Source organism: Calypte anna, chromosome 2 (assembly GCF_003957555.1).
Source record: "Calypte anna isolate BGI_N300 chromosome 2, bCalAnn1_v1.p, whole genome shotgun sequence".
Taxonomy (NCBI): domain Eukaryota; kingdom Metazoa; phylum Chordata; class Aves; order Apodiformes; family Trochilidae; genus Calypte; species Calypte anna.
Genome location: NC_044245.1, coordinates 42,553,701 through 42,567,407, shown reverse-complemented (window position 1 = coordinate 42,567,407; position 13,707 = coordinate 42,553,701). Strand labels below are relative to the sequence as shown.

General features: G+C 40.9%; 1 protein-coding gene across 11 annotated transcripts in view; it reads right to left on the bottom strand.

The window, feature by feature from the left end:
* ANO10 (anoctamin 10) overlaps positions 1–12,415 on the bottom strand; it is a 118,388-nt gene extending 105,973 nt beyond the window's left edge. Inside the window, exons 1-8 of one of the 11 annotated variants that reach the window (XM_030446118.1) lie at positions 12,300–12,347; positions 10,010–10,138; positions 9,268–9,364; positions 8,980–9,132; positions 7,729–7,911; positions 5,899–6,033; positions 4,108–4,227; positions 1,153–1,722 (exon numbers count right to left, since the gene is read on the bottom strand). In XM_030446118.1, the coding sequence (XP_030301978.1) occupies positions 1,153–1,722; positions 4,108–4,227; positions 5,899–6,033; positions 7,729–7,911; positions 8,980–9,118 (1,147 nt within the window). In that variant the 5' untranslated portion in view covers positions 9,119–9,132; positions 9,268–9,364; positions 10,010–10,138; positions 12,300–12,347. Of the gene's footprint in view, positions 1–1,152; positions 1,723–4,107; positions 4,228–5,898; positions 6,034–7,728; positions 7,912–8,979; positions 9,133–9,267; positions 9,365–10,009; positions 10,139–12,033; positions 12,148–12,299 lie in introns of those variants that run through there. The other 10 variants (XM_030446119.1, XM_030446122.1, XM_030446123.1 and 7 more) reach the window with 10 other exon arrangements.
* Between the last annotated feature and the right edge of the window lie 1,292 nt (positions 12,416–13,707).

Below are 13,707 nucleotides of genomic sequence, written 5' to 3'. Positions count from 1 at the left end.
TCTGGGTTAAAAAAAAACCTTGCATTACCTGTTAAAGACATTTTAGTCTACCTGATCAACACATCTGGGCTTTTTGCATAAAAGCCTGCAGTATAGTGAAAAAATGAAACAGAACAGGCAACTGAAACTTAGATATTAACTTAAAAGTCATTATTTAAATAAAGTCCTTAAACATTCACAGACATATCAAGAAATTGCTAACTTTTACTGTCAAGCTGAATATGCTGAGCAAATAATTTTGGCATGCATAACTGGTTTGCTTCTTCAACACCTCTTTTTATTCTGTATTTGGCATCAATCTACCTCTTTATTTATCTTTCTTGGGTTAATTTTCCTCTTTTCCAGATTTAGTAACCTAGATTCTATAAATGTATGCTATATTGAGCTACACAAAATACTTAACTCCCCGCTAGCTTCATTTAATAGCTTTGTCTGAAATTGACTGCAGAGGTCTGTAGAAGTGCTAAAATTCAAAATGAGCACTAACATATCACTGTCCCTATGTTAGGTTACAAAACATAGGGCCCAATCTGTTAAATACCTCACAGACAAAGGGCAAAAAAAGGCAGTATATTGTAACATTCCTCCTCTTCTGAGATTACCCAGAGGAAAATACTTTGATAGGGAAGGGAAGTCTAGGCTTCATTATATATGCAGCATACAGAAACATGCTCATGTGACATTCAGTTGGTGGTTTCAGATTTTGTTCCATTCTCTCAGTGCCTCTGTCCTCTGAACAGATATATCAGTAGACTAAGGACTATTCTGTAAGCTCAGGTGGTAGACACAAGCTGCCAGGACAGCCCTTCCTCCCATCCACCTCTTGAGATCCCATAGTCACCATCTTGCCTTGTCCCTCTGCTCTGCTCTGCAGCCAATATAGGCAAAGAGCTGTATCAGAGAAGGGAGACTTCTGAACCAAAGAGAGGCTGAGGAGGAAGGGAGAATCACTCCTTTTGATGGCATGACAGACTGAGACCAAATGTAAAAATGCAGTCTTGATACACTCAGAATAAATTTAAGTAGTTAACAAAGCCATCACTTTAAAACCACAGTAAAAAAATCTAAACAGGAGTAATCAGGAAATTTCTTCAGCATTCAACTGAACATGAACTCACAGCAACTTTAAGGAAGAAGAAGAAAATTCCTTACCCCATGACGTTAGGAATTCAGCAGCATACCGATATATACGGTTCATAATTTCAATCACTACAGCATATATGATACTGGGCACAAATAGCATCAAGCTGCTGAAGGTAGACCCATTCTCTTCGTGATAATCCATAGCCCACTGTTCCAAATCGAAGTAAATCATCATCACGTACAGTGAGAAGTAGAGGCAAAGGCACACAAATGGTAAGGACACCAGGTATATTCGTAGCTGTCTCTTAATACTTGAGTACACTGGTTCCTCCCTCCCAGTGACAGGATTGACACCCAGGACACCGTGGAAACCTGGCCTTGGTTCTTCAAACTGTCGTTTCATCAACAGTGTCCCCCAGTGGTACGTCATGATGGCACAAATCCGCTTCCAAACTTCCAGTATTGCAGTGGACCAGAGCAGATTGAACGTGGCAAACATCACGTACTTGTCATAGTCTTCCCATGCAAACACATAATAAGGAATCCCAATCACAGCCATTGGAATCAAAGCAAAGGTGAAGTACTCCAAGAAGCCAAAGTAGAGAGCAATGGTTTCGCCGAAGTAGCAGCGTATCTCATCTGCAGAGAAAAATTAATCAATTAAGACTACACTTGACGTAGATGTCACTATAATATCAAACTTGACTTTACATTAATCCCCGGCCCAATTTTTTTTTCTAAATAACAAAAGGAACATTATTACTTTTTTATCGTTCCTTCTCCCATGTTCTAAAATCTCAGAAGATTAATATTTTTTAATGTTACATACATATACACACACAAATACATACATATATTCCGATGGCTGGGAAGTTGAGTATCTAAATATTTGCCAGAGGATATCCAGAGGAAAATAAAAGCCATAATAAAAAAAACAAGAACAAATCTACAAAAACACTAGTATTCTTAAAACCATACTCTATCAATGAATGGCTAAGGATGGCATGGAAGATATAATTTTTTATTATACTGAATAGTTTAACAGCAAGTGACACAGATCTTCTGAAGCTTCTCCCTGGCATATGTACACCTGGGAAGCAGATTTGTTTCAGTCTGCTTAGGGGCAAAAAGGACTAGTTCTGCTTTGCCAGCCCTCGAGAAACTACAGGGAGAAATGGAAATACATAGGGAAATCTTAAACATGCCAGAAAGCACACCCAGGCTGAGACATTCCCTTTAGCAGACAGCTGAAACAAGAGTTCTTGCTGTACTCACAAAGGCTGTCTACTCGGGTGTTATAAAGACAAGGAAAGTGCACTAATAATGGATAAATTTCATGACAGATGTCTTACCTCCAAGAAAGACAAGATCTCATCTCATTACTAACAAAAAAAAAAATGTAGGAGGATTGTTCAACAGAATCTAGAAATGACACCACATAGTATGACATAAAAATGCCTAGGAGCACAGAATCCTGAAACCAGCTTCATCTGTCTCCTTGAAAAATCAGATAGCTTGCATGTCACTTGCTATGTATTCACCAGCTTAACAAAATGGCCATGACATCAGGAACATCTGGACTCACACTGCAAATGTGCTCTCCGTAACAGACCAGCACATCAAAGCCTCATGTGCAATACCAGAATATTTTTATGGCTTATGATGCCTAACACAACACTACAGCAAAATTTTACAGTTGCCAATCAGATAAGTCTCTGAAAACAACAGCGGAAGGCAGACAGAAGAACCATAATTCCAACATCCCTCTCAAGCAAAAATTTATTAGAAAAAAATTCAAATCTAGGTTATTAGCAGCCTTTCACACTCGAAACTCGCAACATAAAAGACATCCCTAAATTAAAACATACATAACACGGTTCCCAGGATTTACTTTGAAATTCTGTGTGTATTCAATGTCAGTGAAAAATACCTCTCCCCTGCATAAATAGGGCAAGTACACAAAACAACCCCTAACACAATACTCGGGAGGAAGGCATTATCAAGCTAGACTTTTAGCTTCCTGAAGCTCAGGAAAGACTTTCAAGCAACTGCAAGACAGAGATATTAATAATCAGGAAACCATTCAAATGCTTATTTTTCCTTATTTTAAAGTTAAGTTTACAGGTTTAGAACCCAGAACTCAACTTTCCACATAGCCAGATTAAAAATTTAACTGAAATTACTCAAAATTAAAACTCAAAGCAGGTTTTGGAATCCCAGGCATTAAAGAACTTTCCTGTCAAGACTCAGTTTGAGAAAACAATGGCTTGGTCCATATCTGCTTTACTGACAGGTAATCTGTGATGTGCAGATTGTTGATACATGGAAGCTTGCAGACACTGAGCCACCAGTCGAGCCAGTCTTGAACTGTTTCAGGAGGTTACACAGGAAATGCTGAAAGAAGAAAAACTTGCCCAACCATAGAAGAGTAATCTTCCCATTTCAAGACCCTATGCTAGATGACTGAAAGGCAAATATTGTCCCCTAGCTCCAACTTGGAAACTGTGGCCTATCTACAGAACTCCTGCAGACTCAGGAAAGAAAATCAAGAGACCCCAGCACTTCACTCCAGAACAATTGTACTATGATTCACTACAGTCACCTTACAATCAAAGAAAATTCAATGAAGAGACCTCAGCAGTGCATGTCTACAAGTCTAGAAACGTGGATGATTCCTTAGGCAGAGCCTGAGTCACTCTGTTGACTCCAAGATCAGTAAAACCAAGAGTGAATAAAACACAGACTTTGGTTCACATGGCCAACAAAGCAACTTGGACAGAAGGGTAATGTTAGAGGAGGTGAACTGAAATGGGTAATAAGGGATGTGAAAAAGTGAACTCTTAGTGTACACAGCAGACTTCTTGGTACAATACTTACATTCCACTCAGAAGTTTCACTCCTATAGAGGCTAAATGCTGGAGTTAAAAACAGGAAGGACCCTTGGTCTTCTCACACAAGCTGAAGAGAAAATTTCTCCAGAAGAAACCCTGCACTTTACTCGTAGTGGAGGAAGTGTTCACATACCTAAGGGTTGATAGCCAACTTTCACTCGGCCATACCAGCTGTGACGGAGCTTTTTCAACTCTTCCCTATCATGCAGTGGGAAGATCTGAACTAGAACACCACTGGTCAATAATCTTCTCACTACAAGGACAAAAATAATTTAAAAATAATTAAATAATTAAGAAATAAAGAAGAGGTACCTAGTACTCCTCCTTCAAAGGACAAAGTGAAATGGATATAAGCAAACAGGCTATATTACCTATTTACTAAGTCTAAAGTTCCTTTGATATAAATCTAGCAATGAAATCCTTAAAACAAATATATTGTCTGCATGTTAGTTAAAATTTATTCAGTAGAGAGAGCAGTCATTCTACCTAAGCAGTCATTACTACAATAACTGTGCTGTTCATTGAAATAGTGACCTTTTTACAGCTATTAACTATTCAACAGGTTTGCAACATAATCACTTCCAGCTTGAATAACAAAAAAGTGCTACAGGTCAGAAGTGAAATGTCACCTGTAGCTGTGTGGGTAAAGATCTGGCACTTGCATTTGAGCAAAGAAAAGCAAAACAAATCAAACTGACAAAGCAGAAACAAAACACTAAAGACAAGAGGTATTCTTGTATTAATTATGGCAAAGATAATAAAACATTTTTAAATTATTTGTCTACACAAATCCCCAAAATACAACACATCTTTGCAAACAAACCAAATATTCCACAATTTGTATTTCACTTTGTTATGGAAAGCAATCCTAGCTGTGTGGATAAGCAACTAACAAACTGCTCTGGAAGCTAATACTATAAAAGTATTGGAGAAGAGAAATTCAAAAACAGAAGAGAAGAGGCCCTGGAAGTTGTGTGATTTTTTTTTTAGCACTTTCCAACATCATCTACTTAACATAACTAGAAAAATACCCTAGCTATATACAACATTACCAATGTAAACTCATCTGACATCTACATTTATTTACATTTCTTGAACCACTGATATGCACAGATCTCTTTCTTTGATGATCAACACTAATAAATAAAGATACTGTTATTAAAAGAACACACAAATATTAAGATGAATTTTGCTACGAAACTGTGGCATCTCTGCCAAGGAACTAGTTCCAGCTGCCATAAAAATAGCACTAGCTTTTGTGCTTCTTTTTCCCATGAAAGGAGAGAGTTCTTGAAGCAAAGAGGAGGATAAATGAAATAAAATTAATCAAAAGCTTCATATTGTGGAATTCAGAGCTCTAGAACAATGTACCTCATTCCAGTGTTTTTACACAGAGACAGTCCAAGTACATCATTATGTAATATTTAAAAAACAAGTATTTTTTTGTATTAACTATAAAAATAATGCATGACATCAATCTACATGGAAATTATCCAACTAAGAAGAATATAAGGGCATAGTTTCAGCCTTACAGAAAGATCTGGAGTAGAAAACCCTCTGGAAGTCACCTGATCTAAGACTTCCTACTCCAAGTAGGTCCAGCTTAAAATAGGCTGCTCAAGGCCCTGTCTAGTAAAGACCTGAAAGACACAGGACACAGTTATTACAATCTCTCTCTAACACCCTGTTCCAATATTTGATTACTCTCATTGTGTAAAACACTTTCTTGGTATCTATTTAGAATTTCTCTTGTTGCATTATGCACCCATTGTCTCTTGTCCTATCAGTGTGGAGAAGAGAGAAAACAAAGCTGATTTTAAATAGTGGGACTTCTCTTAATTGCAGGAAAATTAAGGATTTTTTTACCATGAACACTATCTTACATTAACAAAGTTAGTTACAGGCAACAAACTACATTGCTTACCAATTGATTTTCCTGGGTACAGCTTTGCCTGAGGATATCCAGGGATCATTTTTTCATCCTTAGCTCTCAAGTTTTCAAGTTCATGTTTGATGATATACTGACATTCTGCCATTGTTAGGAAATTTTGGTTGTCATCTAAATCAAAAAGAATGCAGTTTGAAATCATGCAGCATCAGAAGACAGCTTTACCAAAAATGACCAGAATCAGATAAAAAATTAAAACTGCATGACAACTACTCCCCATCAACATCAATTAGTAAACACTCTACTTTATAAAATAAATGTCTTGGGAAGAACTTTTCTATAGCTGGGACATGTTGGCCACTGCATTTTTGAGGACCCAGATTAAGTAAGCAAACAAATCACTCAAGAGACAAAGACATCACTGAAGTACTAATTCTGGAGGCTAGGATAGTGTATCAGCCAGTACTACACGCTCTTGCCCTGCTGAAAGACTCTTCATTTTGGCATCCACAATTAGCCAATATCACAATCTCCACACCTCTTTCTGCTGTACAGTTCCCAAACTATTTTTATAACAAAAACCAGTAAGACATCAAGAAAAATCTCCTTTTCCATACACATTTCAGAACAAATATCACAGCATCTTGCTCTTCTTTCTCCATAGAACACAAGTCTAAGCCATTTGAGACAATTAGTTCTGATAAAAATACAGAAATAATGCAAACCAATAAGACACCTCCCAGAAAAATCCCAAATTTTGAAGAGCTGCAGCAACAAAACTATTATCGACCCCATCAATTTTTCATCAGGGAAATAGAATTTGGTTTCCTTGACATAACAACCAGTTCTATTTTTCTTCCCCCTTAGGAATAAGGAACTGCAGGGATGGCCCTAACTACATGCTAAGTAAGAAGCTAAAACAGCAACAGATTTCTAATCCGAAGTATAAGAATATAGTATGATTAAATTGGAGAACAAGAAATATTGGAGAAAAATTGGAGAACAAGACAACACAGGCTTTTGCAGACATTTTTCACCTCATCTAAGCATAGTCAACTGTTTTATCCCCTAATGAACTCTGGTTAAAACTAAATCGATAGTGTTTTAAAAAAGAAAAATAGACCACAAGATACAGCAGGATTTACAGTAGCTGGAATTCCAGCTGCTACTACAGAATCTGATAGCAATACAAGTCAGATTAGCATTAAGAATGTAAACACATGAAAGAAACAGAAATGGCACCTTTGCTACTGACAGTTCTCAAGGTTTCGTAATTTCAGGACAGCAAGGTCACAAATGAAAGGACACTACAACACTTACTGAACAGTGAAAGAAATGTTGAATAAACTGGCACCAAACAAATGACAAAACTCAGCTTTATTATTGCTGCAGCAGATCCAAGAACCTTTACACTGAAAATGTGGTAAAAGGTATCATGGAAACAGGCACATGAAAAGTACTAGCAAGACTAAAGATAATAAGCCTTCAAAACTAACTCACAGGTGTTAATAAAGAATTCAATTGCAATGCTAGTTCATACAGTGATTGTTAATCCTGCATGAACGTTTATCAACAATTTTCTCTTATTTCAGAAAAAAAATCCATACAAATATGACTCTACTTGAAGCATACAAAAGCATAAAGTAAACTATAAGGAAAAACTGAAAGTCATGTGAAAGAAAAAAACCAAACTTCATTATATGAATTTCCAGAGATAAAAAGAGATTTTTTTCATAGCTTGTTCTTCCTATTTTTGTTCACTGTTACCATTCCAAGGATAGAAAGACCATGAAAGATTAACAGGATAATTACTCATAATCTTTAGCTACAGCTCTGCAATGACACGAGAGCCCTAAAATTACTTACCTGCAAAATCTTTGAAAGTTTTTCTACTGCTGTATGTAAAAGCTCTCATCGAGTTATCACTACATTCCTTCACCAAACCCACAGTTTCAGCCCCCAGCAACAGCCTCAAGTGGGAAGCTCCAACCAGATAAATATTTTCATCTCCATTTTCTGTAGCCAATGGCTTAACCAGCAGTTGTGCACCTTTAAAGGAAAAAAAAAAAAAAAGGAAGAGCAAACACAAGGAGTATGTCTCAAAACACTAATATTTTAGCATCCATCATATTGAACCTAGTTACCAGGAATGCTGAAGCTGTAGATTTTAAGGGCACAAAGAAGAAAGGCTTCAACAGCACTTGACGGGACAACTCCTTACAGGGACAACCCCTGACTCAGCCCTGTTCCTGTGGAAGCACTCACAGTGAACTGGAACATCAGGGATAGCTTGGATTTACTCCCATTATGCATCACATCGAGCTGCTGCTAACAGTCCCACTTGTTTTAGGGAAAACAGACTTTTGAAATAGAAAAATCCCTGACTTCTCTAACACAGGCCTGAAAGCAAGATTGTAGTCATAAGCCCAATAGCTACAGAAATATTACTGAGTGTAACATACTTTCATACAACAGCCTTTCTGAAAATAGTTTAAAAAAAAAGTCTAAGAAATTGCAAATTAATTAGCCTAAATTTAATTGCTCACAATATGCTGAAATAAGTAATTAAATACTGTACTTGTAATAGCTTTGCTACAAGCTAGCAAAAAGATAATTAAAATCCAACATGAATTTATCATGTTTAAATTGATTCCTGCAAACTTAATTTTGTTCAACAACACAGTACCGAGTCTTGTGGACAGGATAGTACATGTCATGTCTCTTCATTTTGGAAAGGCCTAAAAAGTATCATGAGCAACACGAGAAACATGCCCAAGGTGATTAATATAAGAACTGATTTAAAAAAACATGCTAAAGAAGAGGTTATCGGGGTTTCACCATGAAAATTAAAGCATTCTAGAGTTCAAAAGGTGTGTGACCTTAAGCCAACATTTACATTAATAAGTGGGTTAACAGGATTATTACATTTTCACCACAACAGCATGAAACTCTACTTCTGCATAAAATCAAGCAACTTCAAACATGCAAAATGGTGCAGGATTGACTAAACCATAATTAAATCACAAACTGCCTGAAAACTGGTTTTCTATATGTCTTCATATTATAATGACAACCAACATGATTTCAAAATGTCACAGAGGATCATCCTATACTCACCTCCATTTGCTTTTTTGTCCACAACCCGTTTGGTGAACCATTCTATGGTTTCCTTTTTGGTGCCTTTTGCAAGTTCAATCACTACCAGAGGCCTGAAGTTTGACTCAAAAGTATCCAAGAAAGACCAGCTTTCTGCCATTTTTTTAGAGCCTGCTAGATACAAAAACAAAACAAAAATGCCAGGGTTAAATAATATTTGGCACCAATCTCAAACCACAAAATTTTACTGTAGTGAGTTACAATCATCTATGCTTAGCAAAGTGGCAGGTGCCTACTATGTGGACTTACTGAAATGAACAGTTTAGGTCACTTAATTGTCACTGGTGAGATGCTACCAGTCTGCAGTGGCATTTATGTCCTGCTCTCAGTAGAAAAAAGGTTGTTGCTATGAAACACAAAGTAGTAGTGATGAGAAAGCATATAGATAAATAAAAAGTAATACGGAGGAAATAACACAGAGAGGAACAATTTGGTATATTATGGTATATGGTATATTTGGTATATGGTTATGGTACATGGTATATTTGTCAGGAAGTGAAAAGATTATCTGAAGAGAACAAACAGATACCCAAAACTAATAAGTGTCTCCTGGTAAGAGTGTGCATCATACATTTAAGGAGGAACCTTCTTCAGACCATCTGGTAAAGCTTTAACCATATCAAGGAAATGTATACCACCTTGGGTAGGTGAGCAGGACACCTAGATATAGATAGGCTAATTTTGAACAAGGCACTTAAGTGACTTGTTGAAAGATACAAAGTAAGCGTTCTGTGACAAAGTCCAACCGCAAAGTGTGGAGCTGCCAAGTTCACCACTACACACACCATGGCCCTAAGCACCACATCTGCTCATCTTTTAAGTAACTCCAGGGAAGGTGAGGCAACCACTTCCCTGGGCAGCCTGTTACAATGTTTTTCAAATCTTTCAGTGAAGAATTTTTTTCCTAATATCCAATCTAAGCCTCCCTTAACACAACTTCAGGCCCTTTCCTCTCATCCTACCACTTGTTACTTGGGAGACCAACACCTACCTCACAATAACCTCCTGTCAGGTAGTTGTAGAAAGCAATAAGGTTCCCCTCAGTCTCCTCCAGGCCAAACAACCTCACTCGTAAGTTTTCTTGACATTGTCTTCAATGTTTCTATAGACAGTTCTACTGCTGATATATAAAGACAAGTTTGGTAACTAACCTGCTCAGCTTAAAAAAAAAAGATTAAAAATTTTAAAAAAATTAGCAACCCCCAATCAAAAAACTTATTGCAGACTGAATTTATTGAATTTAAAACTATGGTGCAAGTGTAGGTTTGGGGGTTTTTTGCTATTAACTTCACTGAAGAAAGGATTTTACCCAATGCCTACAAGCAGTTTTCCCCAACCTGTTCAAAGACTGAAATTATTAAGTTTCTAAGTAGCTACACTAAGGATGCAGTTCAGTTTTTATGACAGTTTTATTTGTGTGATTCACAGAGAAATCACATTCTCCAGTATTTCATATAAATTATCCTAAAAAGTACAGTGACACTGTAAAGATATACATATCACAATAGACAAGTATTTGCTATTGACTGAGGTAAAAAGCTTCCAAGGCTCCAGTGGGCCCTTATAGTGGCATTTTAGCATCTGAAGAGGCCTATATGAAAGCTAGAGGTAATTTTTATTAGGGCATGAAGTAATAAGACAAGGGGTGATGGTCTTCAACAGGAAGAGGGTAGATGTAGATTAGGTATTAGGAAGAAATTATTTCCCATGAGGGTGGTGAGACACTGGCACAGGTTGCCCAAGGAAGCTGTGGATGCCCCATCCCCTGCAAGTGTTCAAGGCCAGGTTGAATGGGACTTTGAGCAACCTGGTCTAGTGGAGGTGTTCCTGTGCATGTCAGAGGGGTTGGAACTGGATAATCTTTAAAGTCCCTTCCAATGCAAACTATATTATAATTCTGATATCAAACACTGTGAGCACCACAGCTCCAGTGCAACAGTCTCAGCCATCAGGAGAGCAGGATGGGCAAGACCCTCAAGGGATGAGGATCTTGAGGGAAAGAGTCCCAGCAAAATTCCCAGTTTAGAGTGGAAGCAACATTTATGGTACAGAATACTTCTGCTGGCCAGCTTGGGTCAGCTGCCCTGCCTTTTGCTCCTCCTACCTTTAGCACCTGCGTAATTTAGAACCACTGAAGACCTTGATCACTGTGGAAACCAGCATACTACGGCTGGCCACAAACCAAAACAAAGTGTCTTATCAGCTTTGTTCCCAACAAATACGGTGCTGCAGTCCTCCCAAAACCGCAGCTTTTCTGAACAGAAAACTGATTCCATGCTTCCAACCCAGCAAAACCAGGTCATACAGTTACCATCTGGAACAGCCTGGGTGTGAACCGTATGCTACTCGGTAAACTTAGCTCCAGCCATTTATTAAGAATGCCTGTGCTTGGAGTGCTGCCTAAAGAAAATTTGTTATTTTCAGGCTTATTACTACTGAAAACGAGAACAGGGCTGCAGCACTCTTCCAACTTCCCTTTCTGGTTTCCTATACCCCGGAGCAGCCCGTCTAATGCCTCGCTGAGGTCCTGTGGGTTGCAACTCAGCTTCCTCTGCTATATCCACGCAAAGTGCAACGCATGACAGACCCAGAAGCGTGGGGAGCACTTAGAAGGACCTCTAACCCCCCACCTCGGTCACCAAGGCATTAGGTGACCGCCCAGGCTGGTCTCCAAGCCGCCGCACACCTCAGGGCTGAGGGAACCGGTTACTCTTACTTAAGGGGCAGCTCACACGGTGACCGCGCAGCCCCGGGACTGAATCCTCCCTCACCCTGACCGTCCCGGGGCTGCCCGTATCCTCTCGCTGCGCCTCGCCCTCCTTTTACAGGAAGGGGCAGCACGGTGACTCACCCCCTCCCGCCAGGCCGCGCTCCGTCAGTGGGCACCGCCCCTGAACCTTCCCCCATCCCCCCGCCAGCCCTCCCCGGCGCCGCCCGAGCCCGCAGAGGGGGGTGCAAGAGGCGGGCGAGAGTCCGAACGCTGCCCACGTCGGCGGGGAAGGAGAAGGCGCTCACAGCTCCGGCGGGCACCGCGCCGGGAACAGGCCAGGCCCCCGCAACCGAGCTGTTTCCGAGCCCAGAGCCAAGCCCCCGAGCCTCCTATCCTTCCCCGCCGCCGGGTGAGCGTGGCCGGGCGCAGCTTAGCATTGGCTCCGCGCCACGGCAGGGGGAGGCCGGGGTGGGCGGGCAGGGGGGAAGCTCCTCCCCTGACGACAAAGGCGGCCGCGCAAGCACCGAGAGCCCATTCCCGTTGGGTCCCAAACACCCCCTCCCCAACTCACCGCCGGCTGCCGGCTCCATATCCGCGGGGCGGGGCGGGGCGAGGCGGGAGGTGGCTGCGGGCAGGAGGGGCGCAGGGCCAGCCCAGGGTGCCACCGCCCACCGGCTACCCGTGGCCACGCCCCCGTCCCTGAGCACACGCTCCTATTGCCTGGAGGTGGGGCTGCCACGCCCCGACCACGTGCGCAGCGGGCAAGGGCGGGAGGGCTGAGCCAAGAGTCGGGAGTTCGCTCGTCCCGGAGGTCGGGGTGTGCGCGTCCGTCTGTCCCTAGTGGTATCGTACTGCCTGAGTGCGTTTAATTACGCAGTTCTATCAACGCTCGTGTAGCCTGTGAGGTCTCACCGCGGCTTCTTTGTGTTCTTTTTGCACCTTTCCCTTCTGGTGCTGTCTCTGGTCAGCCCGCGTCTCCTTCTGCCGCCCAAGCCCTGCCACCTCATCTGGGTTGGTTTTGTGTCTGAACAACGTCTTCTACAGGCAAAACGGGACACTTTCGCGTTTTGATACCCATATTTTGGTAGAGAATATAATGCCGCACACCCATTCGTAGCTGAGAAGAGCGAAGGGACTTAAGGAGTGGGTATGGCTGAGAAAGAGGCTGGCTAGCAAAGCACGCTGCACTGCTGAGCCTCTGGAAGCCTTTTGAAACCAGGTTCTCCCAGTACTTTTTTTCTCTGGGTAAATCTGGGGCCTTCGCTGTTTCTTGCAAACCACGTGAAGCTACAGATGTGAACAATGCAGAGAGATCTAGAGCAATGACAGAAACTGCCCCTTTCAGTGTGGAAAGCTCAGGCTGGGAGTTGCACAGTTTGCCTCCGTGGCTAATGCCACGTCAGAGCACACCACGTTGCCCAACAGCAAATGCCTCCCAGCTATTAAGTGGATTCATAACAGCTTACCAGCCAAAGCAAAACTGGTGCAAACCAGCTGGCCACAAAATAATTTCCATTTGGATTATCCACTGGAACTGGGAACGGGCCGCAGGAGAAAAAACAGTGGTGCTTTTTTATATGAGCCAATGTATAGACCCCATACAGAACAAAACATCTGCTGGAGGATAAGCTTTTACCTTTCTCTAGTGTCTGGGTATTATTCAACCTGTAATATCAGTGTATTTGGAAATATATACCGGTGTAGAATTTGTAAACTTACAGTGAAAAGTTTGTGTTCTGTAGCCAGCACAAAAGACAAGTTTCTGGTGATGAATTTTTCTATTATTTATAGCCAATGAAGCCATGAGGGACTAGGGCACCCCAGGAAAATAGAGATATACAAGCATGCAATTCATATGCATATACATACATGCAATTCAGGTACTGCCGACTGCAGTGAGGAGTAGCAGACAGACACAGTCTGTATCAGCTTGTTTGGGTAGAATGCATTAGTCAGACATCTTAAACTGTATCTCAGAC